General features: G+C 36.0%; 3 protein-coding genes across 3 annotated transcripts; 2 read left to right on the forward strand and 1 right to left on the reverse strand.

Moving 5' to 3' along the window:
• Positions 1-198: 198 nt before the first annotated feature.
• Positions 199-1,138, forward strand: EV154DRAFT_532195 (uncharacterized protein; the record flags this gene model as incomplete). Its single annotated transcript, XM_051603873.1, has 3 exons — positions 199-580; positions 632-672; positions 696-1,138. 3 exons carry the CDS (start codon positions 199-201, stop codon positions 720-722), a joined length of 450 nt encoding a protein of 149 aa, XP_051450536.1. The 3' UTR covers positions 723-1,138.
• A 5,145-nt stretch (positions 1,139-6,283) lies between these two features.
• EV154DRAFT_583058 (uncharacterized protein) lies at positions 6,284-7,826 on the reverse strand (the record flags this gene model as incomplete). Its single annotated transcript, XM_051606697.1, has 6 exons — positions 6,284-6,517; positions 6,583-6,759; positions 6,821-6,918; positions 6,971-7,207; positions 7,255-7,364; positions 7,450-7,826. Coding segments are annotated over 6 exons (1,233 nt in total), but the record flags the coding sequence as incomplete, so codon positions are not given.
• Positions 7,827-8,341: 515 nt separating this feature from the next.
• Positions 8,342-9,137, forward strand: EV154DRAFT_571765 (uncharacterized protein; the record flags this gene model as incomplete). The annotated part of the gene is made up of 4 exons (XM_051606289.1): positions 8,342-8,473; positions 8,537-8,667; positions 8,758-9,019; positions 9,084-9,137. 4 exons carry the CDS (start codon positions 8,342-8,344, stop codon positions 9,135-9,137), a joined length of 579 nt encoding a protein of 192 aa, XP_051450538.1.
• Positions 9,138-11,061: the final 1,924 nt, after the last annotated feature.

Raw genomic sequence — 11,061 nt, forward strand, 5'->3', positions numbered from 1 at the left:
ATTTTTTATTTATTGGCAAGAGTGGCTTTAGACGTTGAATTCTTTCTTTTATTCGTATTAAAAAAAAATCTTGCTCGTCTCTAACCTTGATTTGTCACTTACACTCGCATTCGCGCGGAAGCAGATAGACGTAAAGCAGAACATATGGAATTATGATTGGAATGCAGACAAGATGATCCAACAATTACCCTGGAAGAGATGAAGGGACTTATCGGTCGATACCACAATCAGGAGGTCACCTTGCCTGAAAGAACCCGTGGCATCAGCAAGGACAATGTCTACTGCCAGCAAGAAAAGGAAAAGCTTCTTGGTGGAGAATCTGGGTCAAATTATTTAACCCGCAAGATTTTGTCTGAGGGGTATCAGAAACTGTCAGATGCTGAGCATACCGAACTCGAAGCAACCGTTATGACGATGGAAAAGAGAAACGAAATGGAAAACCTGATTAATACGGGTTTGTCGAGACGTGAAGTTTGGGAAACTTTAATGAGTTTTCTCAAAGTCTTGAACCGGTTTCACGGCACAGAATTTATTGGAATGTTTGGGAAAAAGATAACCTGGAACCATGTTTGTTATGGAGGTATGGCTTTACGTAATTTCTTTATTAAAATACTAAACTGTTATAAACTAGAGAACGTTAGTAAAATGGACTTGGGACGACGGAAAAAAGAAGTAAATTGTACGTCAATCCCAAGTCCCGTGGTAACGATATCGATATATAAAAGCAAAAATAGCAATTACTACTCTAATTTCCAAACTTAAGTTTAGCCTCTCCTCACACTCGTGAAATATTGCACAGTCAAATAGTTTCTGGTGTCAAAAAATCCCTCAGGAACTCAATCAGTAAGATCATAATCTATACAAAATGATCCTTGCCTAATCCTATTATGTAGATTGCCAATGCGAAACTGGGTATGAAAAAATACCTTGGAAGAAACTGGTGAAGTTTGAGGACCTGGGGGAACAGTTCTCACAAGCCAGAATATTGTAGTCGAGAACTGGCCGTTGCCGGATTTTTTCCATAAGAAATTTATGGCAAGGAGCAATTTCAAAATAGTGGAGAACAGTTTAAACAATCTGAAGTTTAAACTGTCTCGCCATTCCACTAGGGCAGATTCTATTGAAACGAACAATGATTGAATAAAAAAACATCTCCATTCTTCTCTTTTCATTTGTTTTAATTTTCTAAAAAAAAAAAAAGTAAACTCTTATGAATCATAGGATAAGTTATATCTCAAAGGTTGAATTGGTAAAAAAAGCTATTATTTTAATCAGGCAATTAACACTCATGTCAATACATTTTTTTTATAAGATCGTCTGCAAGGTATGGTACTTGTTTTTTAAGTATTAGTATGGCAATGTTCGTATCTGTTCTAATACTGTACGTATCAGATACATTTTTTTATCGTTAAAATAAAAACGAAGTCGAGTTAGAGTGGCTCTTCGGAATGGCAAAGTCTACGGTAAGAGCCAACCCAACATGGAGGTCAGAAACATTTTATATAACTCCTGACGATAGCTCATAGACTTTGACACTAAGAAGTACATTGGCGTTAAAAAGTACATGGGCACTACGAAGTACATTGACGTTAAAAAGTACATGGGCACTAAGAAGTACATTGACGTTAAAAAGTACATAGGCATTACGAAGTACATGGAAACTAAGGAGTATATTATTTTAGCAAGTACATTAATACAAATAAAATATATAACGTTAAGAAAGACTAGTAGTTCATATATTTAGTAGTGACGTCTCTCAAATGTATTAAACTTGCTTTTTATATATCGTGTCGCTAATAAATGCTCGGTATCTATATCAGTGCTTGCAGCTTTAAGAAATATAAAACAATGCTATTAAGGACATTTTTCTAACGGGGAGATCAGTACAGCAAAAGGCATTCAAGGAAACTGTTTGCTCTCATGGGAGATAAAAGTGGCAAACTTTAGTACATCACTCTGACAGCAAGGGGTATAAATCTAATGAACTGCCACGTTAGTAAGTGCTTGAAGCGTAGAATGTAAGATGGTTGACAATACGGAAATTTGATTTAAATTCTACCATTGTATTAATTGAACAATAACCATCATCTACTATTAGCTTAGGTTAAGGGATTAAACTCCTAGTAGAGCCCATTAAGTGTTTGTGTCTTGTGAGGTTTTTTTAATTAGATGCTGAAGGTAAAAGGGTATTTACTTGAAAAAAAAAAGACCAGGGGTAAAGAATTCTGTGGCTTTTTTACAAAAATTAGATGTTTGTCACAGCGTGGATCAGTTTCATTGGTGAATAATTGCGCCATGGACAGAAGAAATTTTTTTTACACTTCGGCTTTTTTTTACAGGGTCTAGGCAGTTTTTGAGAGGGCCCCCATTTTTTTTATTTACAAAATCTCTCTGCTATTGATTCTTTTATGAAATAATTCATGTTTACTCCACATCTACTTGTCAATGTCGCAAGTGAGGTATACTAGAACAAACATATAACATACTGATATTATTTTATGCAAGATTGAACTTCCTAGAACTTTTACTCCAGGCGTAATCTCCCATGCAAGATTTCTGAATTAACCTAATTACATGGAAGATTTATGGCAAATTTTTTTGAAGGTAAATGCGTTGAACATGTATATGTTTGAAGTACCAGGTAGTGTACGTTATCTATTCAAAGCATTCTGTCAGGCTTCTTCTACCTCATTCTTGACCACAACCCAAATTACCTTCATTCAAGCTTATTAATAAACACGCGCTGTTTGCAAAACTTTAATTTTTATTCATCTTTACTTCAACCCTACGTCTCTTTCCAAGTCTTGTATTATATAAGGGGTCGTGTTAATACCTGTTACGGTTGTCTCTATATTCAATGTCCTTTTTATACTGGACGTAGGTGAGTACCAGATCGAAGCATCTTAACAACGTAATAATAGGCCCTTTAATATTTGGGAATTTTTAGAAAAAATCCAGGAATTGCGTATTGAGTACAACCATATTTATTACAATTTCCTTTGTCATCCGAGACTAAATGAATGGATGGTCCTTCATTATACTATGTATGTGAGTCCACCAATGCAATAGATGCGAGTATTATGTAAATTAGATAGACTGTTGCTCATTTTCCTTAGTAAATGACGTTTATAATTACCATTACTTAGATTTCGAATGCGGTTGCTGATTTGTACATGTAGTATGGTATTGATAGATGCCGAGGGTCTGAATGGATATGAAGATTCAGCGAAATGTTTAAGAAATACAAAGGCAAGATGCATGTTCTATTCCAAATTTAAGGTCGTTTTTGTGATATATATCTGATCGAAATTAAGACTACCTGTATTTTTCATGTTGAGGCTTGTTAAATAAATACCACAGTTTCACTCATTGTATAATATTATTTAAAAAGTATTGCGATCAATTGTGAAGTGACACTCTATGAAGTTCTGACTTTCAAAAAATCTAAATGTAATGGAAATTTGGATAACAAAGTTTGAATTTTTAAGTATACATAGAGATCTAGCAAACCTACACTTAGTTTTCTCAATTTCAGTAGATGAAGAAAAGTCTTTTCAATTCTATAAAGCTATTTAAGAATGCCAATTTTACGTTTATATGACAGGTCAATATAAAGAACTCGTTTACAAAAGATTTATGCAGGGTAAATCTTTGTATCACGTTATAGTCAAGATATATTTACTTCTCTATGATAAAAGTATGTTTATTGAAAATCCACGTAACGTTATTGTTGATAAAGAGGGTAGTGATGTTTATTATTATTTGATAAAAAATAAAAACTTTATGTCCTTAAAGAAAGTATAATGCAATACTGTATTATTATCATTTTTTCTCTTCCTTTGTCAACTTTTGTAGAATATCGTGAATATAATCTTATTATTCATTACAATTAGTTTTATAAGTAACGGTAAATTATCTTCTCTTACAAATGTCTGATATATCAATAATTATAAGTACCAAACACAAATAAAATACTCTTATTATGCAATATCTTTTTTAAAGAACTAATTGATGCTAGACATTTCATAAGATTGAATTAATAAAGTAGATACAATATTATGTTATATCTACGGGAATTTACTTTTATTTTTTAGACTATATATATCCTAGATCCAACAACATGATTAGTAAAATTAAATACAGGTGGAGGAATCTAATTCAAAAATAATTAAATCATGTCGTATGAGAATTGGCATTTGATAACTAAATTGTAAGAGAAAATCACCCAAAGAAAAAATTATAATTGATGTTTGAAACTAAATCACCTTAATGCGTGATTTGATGAAATGATGAAATCACTCATTTATTAAATAAACCCACACCCACTCAAAGTCGTATCATGATTCATAATCACTAAAATACATTTAACAATATCATTTTTTTTATTATGCATCATCATTTTCCTCCTCTTCCTCTTCTTCTTCCTCTACCTCTTCCTTATCATTTTCTTGTCCTTCATCAACCAAGTTGACCCCGTCTTCGAGCTCTTCGTGACGCACAATATGGGCACTTGCAATCAGGGAACTGCGAAAACCCCCTACATGGCCCAGGTGGTGTTTGGTAAAAGTTAACCACCTGGCGTTAAGTTCCATCGCACGTTGAAGGAGAACCCAAGCACCAGTTCCTTCAGCGTGCTTCGCAAGTGCCGAAACCAAATACTCCCTCTCTTTGGAGATACGTTCTCCTAGCCAGAAGACGTCTCGCTACAATGATAATTACTTATTAGTTCTCTTTATTATTTTCAAAACAATCTTGATTCAATATACCTTTAAACGTTTTAGCTCTTCTTTCAAACATTTCCATCGGAGCCAAGTCGAGACGTCTTTTGACCAGTTCACCTCCCAAAGCCGTTTGCCTTGTCCATGACAAAGTCCCAAGTGACCGACTTTACGATATCTAATCAAAATGTTAGTGTTTTAATTGGATCTCTTTTTAATGGAGGAAGTATCTACTTCTCAAGACATACCTGCATATGGGCTCTCTATCAACTCCTTGTTACCCGTGTTGTACATGCAGATAACATCGATCACCTGCGGACTTTTGCTTCCGCATACCTTCTTGCAGCTTCCCGGCCTGACGAGTCCCTAGTCAAAAACAAAGTTAAATATCTAATATTGGATTAAACATTACAAGTACGTACCAATGTGGCCACTGTGGAGTTTATCCCCAAGGTCAAAGTAGGCTTGGACATTACTTCGTAAAATATCCTTGAACAATGCCTCTCTGACCTTGAGAAACTTCCACCGATTGGGACTCGGCAAAATCAAAGTATGCTGGCTCCAGAATGGTAGGTCTTTCGGAGACGTTACGACCGGCAGCCCTCTCGACATCAGCAAGATATTTTTCAATTGCACCCAATTGACTGCGGAAGTAGGCCCTGCCGGTGGAGCTGACAATGTAATCATTTGCATTGCCATTGAGGATGTTCCTAATAATAGAGAAATAAATAATGAATATACTAAAAATATTGAACAAAAGGAGTACTTACTTAAAGCTAATGTAGACGCTCAAGCTCAAAGGGAAAGTGTGGGCGTCTACATAGCTTTTGGAAGCAGATGTAATACATCAGTTCCAGAACATCCTCGCTCCCCAAGATTAGCTACTTGCTTGGCGTAACGCTCCTCAACACCACGGAAATGCTCAACAGACCACCTTTTAACCTTGTTGTCCTCTTTTGTTTTTTCGAAAACAAGGCGGCGGATCTTCTCCTTCAGAGTTCGTGCTGATAAAAAAAATTGAATTAAGTATAGATCCGTATTATCTTCAAATAGTTAACGTACCCAAATTGAACTTGATGGCTGTGTTCCTGTACTTTACAGCCATGTACAGGACATACCGCCGGTTCTCAGGCCATCATGGGTTTAGTCATGGTGATGTATTTAGCCAAGTAAGACCAAAGTCTTTCCATGCCCTCACCGTCAGTCAACCCAAAGTTGTCAATCAACCTCGGGTTGTACTTGACCTGACAGTGCATTACATGAGCGTAGGCATGGAAGACAGACAGACCCAAGCGGTCAGAACCGGCGATTCCGGGGAAGTTCAGCTAAAACTTATAAATTAGTGATATGATAATTGTCAATTTTTGATATAACATACCTTGATAGATGGCTCCAGTTTGCATACAATGTCATACATGACATGAAAGGAACCTTTCTACCAAGCTGGTTCTCAACAGAGGCTATAGCAGCCAATGGATACTTAAACCTATAATAGATGGATAAATATCAATTTTTTTAAAAAACAGAGAAAATCGAATGTTACCCTTCCCCGGCGTCCATGTCTGCTAGTTGGAACACAGTATCATGTCTTGCGCAGCCGCGACCAAAGACACCACGAACAGGATAAATGGCTGAGGTGCGATTTGGTGCACCACAACCTGCCATTTGCGAGGCTCAGCGACCTTGGTAGATGTAGCCTCTTCAGTGGTGGAGGTACCCTTGGTAGATGTAGCCTTGGTGGCGGTAGTTCCCTTGGTGGTGGTAGTGCCCTTGGTAGTGGTAGTGCCCTTGGCACCAGGCTTTTAGCATTAAAAAAAGAAATTATTTAACATGTTCTATTGTAATGTCACTAATAATTATTTACCTGCGCAGACGGGTCATATCTGTCGACTAAAGCTTGATGGATCCAAAACTTCTTGAACCCATCAAGGCCAGCGACTTTGGACAAGTCGTGGTCCTCTAACAACGATCTTCTTCCTTTCAAACGAAAGTTTCCATCCATCATCATGTACTGCTTGTCATTTAAATTATCTGATCCGACCTGGTATATAAATTATCTAAGAGTTAATATGACAGTTTTTTTGTCTTTTTTTTTCACAAACCTCAGGACAAGCAGCACATGATGTGGAAATATCCCCCATCACCAACTGTTCAGACAGCTCAACCATCTTGTTGTACAGGATGATACTGTTGGAAGCATCTATCAGCAGAGAGATTGGCCTACGTAATATTTTAGAAAAAAACAACATAACTTTCTCTATTAGACTGTACCTGAGCTGTCTGATTTGCGCAGACCTTATAGAATTCTGCAATTTTTTCAGCAGAGCCCGCAAAGATGTTTCTTAGGTTGACGAAAAAATCACAGAGGCTGAGATGCAATGCAGCCGTAGGTCTGGCTGGTGCTAGGGGGAACATGCCTGCTTCCACCAATGCAAAAGGAAATGTCTTACAACCTCCACAATATTGGAAGTCGTATTTGGCTTTCACAACTAAAAAAATAAATATAACAATTATGTGATTGCATTCTACACTATACCGGAAACAAAAAAGAAATCGACCTTCACAACTGTAAGACGATCGGCAGGACACTCACAGGGAACCAAAGAGCCGGGATGCTCACTCATCATTGTGGGCATGCCGCCATTTCTACCCAAGAAAGCAAGGTAAGCTTTTGCAACACCTTCAAGAGACCTTTCCCGCCAAAAAGGATTTCTTTTGCTTGGACCTGTACTGGGTCTTGGCGTTGACAGTAGTCGTGTTGGACTGACCGACGACAGCTTCGATTTCACTGTCGGTTTCGGAATCGCTAAGGACTACTGGTTCCTGCTCTTGATGGCTATTGTACCCACCTGAGCAGCCACCATCATAATCGCCCATGTCATAATGTTGTTGTTCTTTTTCTTCTGAAGATCCGACCGCAGGTATTCCAGTAACACTACTATAATCATTCAAACGTCGTTCTTTAGCATCTCGTCGGAAGCACACCAACTCGTCCATTTCTGTAAGGAGTTCATCAGTAAGGTAATCGAGGGTTTTGCGTTTTTCTCTTATGAACTTTCTAGTTGTCTTTTTTTGATTAATAGTTGATTTTTTAGGTGTCTTTTTTTTATGAATAGTGGATTTTTTAGGTGTCTTTTTTTAATAATAGTTGATTTTTTAGGTGCCATTTTTTTATTAATAGTTGAAAGAAAGAACACAATCTAAAGCCACCCCTGTCAATTAATAAAAATTAATTTTGATGACATAATGCAGTAATTTTTGTTTGGTACCTTTTTTTTTTGTACTTTTTTTTTGTACTTTTTTTTCTGTGCTTTTTTTTGTGCTTTTTTGTGATTTAGCAGTAAAATAAAAATTTGACGTCCAAATTTAGCTTGCACGGAGATCAAAATGATCTTAAATTTTTTAAATTGGTGGGATGTGGTGAAGCTTAGACAATTAATTGAATCTCCAAAAATCATAAAAGTTGGCCGACAGATCGGTGGTGATCTAGCTAAATTTTCCCAGTATGGTTTAACCAGTACACCAACCAACTAGAACTTGGCACACTTTTTTATGATAAAGAAATGGCCACAAGACAAAACTACTCATTGCAAAAAATGTGCGGAGACGTACTGCATTTAAATATGTTAAAACCAGACGATATACGTAAAAGCAATTGGGAAACAGATGTTCTATCGCCTGGTCACGTTGAATATGCAGCTGTTGATGCGTGTATATCTCTTGAAATTTACCAAAGCTTCAAGGATCTTTGCACTGTGAAATAAAACATTTATAGGTCAACACCAGTCGGTACCTTTGTTGCTTTATATCCTTCTTAGGCTGACAAAGCTACTCCCGCTGCATTAGGTTATTTGCGTGATATCTTACCGGATGAATCAAATTTATCAAAACGTGAACAATTGATTACCCCTAAAAATAAATCTTCGATTGGAATGGAAACTGTCAAAGTGTCAATACCTGGTATTTTACTAGATTGATACAAAGACAATTAATCACTGGAGGACTTTGAACAACCAAACTTTACTATTTCCGTCAATAGAGCCAATTTGCTTGTCGCTTCGGAGCCAAAATGTATCTCGTCTCTTGTTCAAGCTTCTAACCCTCCTGTCATTTCTAGAAGTAATACTGAGCCTATTTCAAGTACTAGCAATTCCTCGAGGGCCCTTCCTTCAAGAGTTTTGAAAGATGCGTTTCATTTGCCTGAACTCATAAAGGTATCTCTCAGACATGGTTTAAGCAAAGATTTTATTCATAGATTTTGTGATGCTTTGTTCGTTATTGACAGTGACGATAAACCTAGGGTAGAAGTATAATTAATTTCGATTGGTACAGATTGGAATACTCGTATATTTTTTAAGGTGTTAGAAGATACATTCCCCCTCCAGCAGAGCTGTATCCTATGGTCAAGATTATCTTTGAAAATACCAAAATGGATTGTGTTCAAGAACTGGCCTGGCTTTGTCTGATAATGAGGCTGTAATTATGTCTAATCAAATCTTGAAAGAAATTAGACAAGGCAATACTTAAATAGGAGAAGATAAAAATGGCTTAATGAGATATAGATGTAGTAGAGGTACCTCTTCTGTAGAAGGATCGCTACATTTCAACATTATCAGACAATTTGCATCATACAACGCAGGTCCGAGACTGACTGATGCGGTGTTATCTGATTATATATTATATCACAACATAATTGTAGGTTCTTATGTACATTTAAGTAAATGCCTCACAGATATTAATTATTTTACTTTTGGTCTAGATGGGAAGTATTACAAGACATGGAAGAACTCATAATTGGCACTTTTCACCTTGGATTTCTCAGGCCATAAATACCTTGCGTATAAAAGTAGGTCATGCACCGGTTCAAAATTATTTTGGTAACTGGATGACTTCCAAAATGCAAAATAGAATTAAATAGAATAGACTTAATTTTTTGGGTTGTGTAACGTGGAATCAACCTTATTTCACCGCTTAAATTTTTCAAGTTAATTCGACCCCCCTACCCCCCCCCCGAATTAAAAAAAATTAACAAAAAAATCATCTTTCTATTAAATAATTCATTTCTGATAAACGCTAATAACATTCAGATAATAAATATAAGATCTATGAATAATATTTATCAAAACAGTTTATTTATTTGGCTCTTTTACGCTTCTGAGAACCGTCTTTTTTGCCCTTTCAGGAGAAGTAACAGTGAGTTGCTACTGTGCATATAAAACTGATGGGTTTTAGTGCGAACGGAAGGAGCATCATTGATAATAGTTAAACTATCTTGGTTACCGGTGTCTGGATGTATTCAAACATCATTGTCATCTGATAATATAGCTGTTTAGGTAGAGTTTTGCATATATGGTACGGGTCAAAAAAGTTAATTCTATTTTCAGTGTTTTGGAACAGAAGTAAAATTAACTCGGAAAATCAAATTTCCGAAGTTAATTCTATTCTATTTAATTCTATTTTGTATTTTGGAAGTCATCCACTATATTGGTGATATTTTCTCATACACTCAGACAAGAGAAACTTTTGGAATTACAAGACTTCCTTTAGAATGGACAAGAAAGTATGATATGAGACCACTGTATTATACGACAAGTATTATTCCTGCAAGTGTAAATTTAAGCCAGCAAAGAATATTTGATTTGTGTTTAATCCCAGTGATAAAGCTTCCTTACATCAAATATTCAACCAAGCAGTTTCTCTATCATTTTCTCGCGTATTGTCAAGGTACCGCTTTTGCGGTAACGGCTGTTCACACGAAGGAGGAAACTGAAGTTTTTGGTGCTCTCATAATCAGTCAACGTGATCTCATTCTTTCGGAGAACGTAGCTCATATTACACCACGAGAAAATCCAAATGTTTATAGGTGTGATTCGGGTGATCATTTCAACACTTATTTAAACACCTAAAGAAAGTGTTTTTCGCCAGTTTTTAGAGTGATTTTCCCCGCTTAAAGAATGGTTAAAATCACTTCAATATAACTTCAATATAACTTAAAGCCACCTATATTACTCACCCTAATATCACTTTAATACAACTCATTGTCACCTATACAGCTTACACCTTAATATCACCTTAAGTCCACCTTAAAATCACTTTAGATCCACTTTAATATCACTTTTGATCCACTTTAATATCACTTTAGATCCACCTTAAAATCACTTTAGATCCACCTTAAAATCACTTTAGATCCACCTTAATATCACTTTAGATTTCACTTTAAAACTACCTAAAGATCACTTTAAAATAAACACTTTTACAGTTATAAAAACTTTATTTGAAGAAAAAAACATTATTTAAAACTTGTGGGAAAGGTACTGTTGTCGATACAGCTATGCAACCGCAA

This window comes from Mucor mucedo, assembly GCF_025094135.1.
Source record: "Mucor mucedo strain NRRL 3635 chromosome Unknown EV154scaffold_245, whole genome shotgun sequence".
NCBI classification, from domain to species: Eukaryota; Fungi; Mucoromycota; class Mucoromycetes; order Mucorales; family Mucoraceae; genus Mucor; species Mucor mucedo.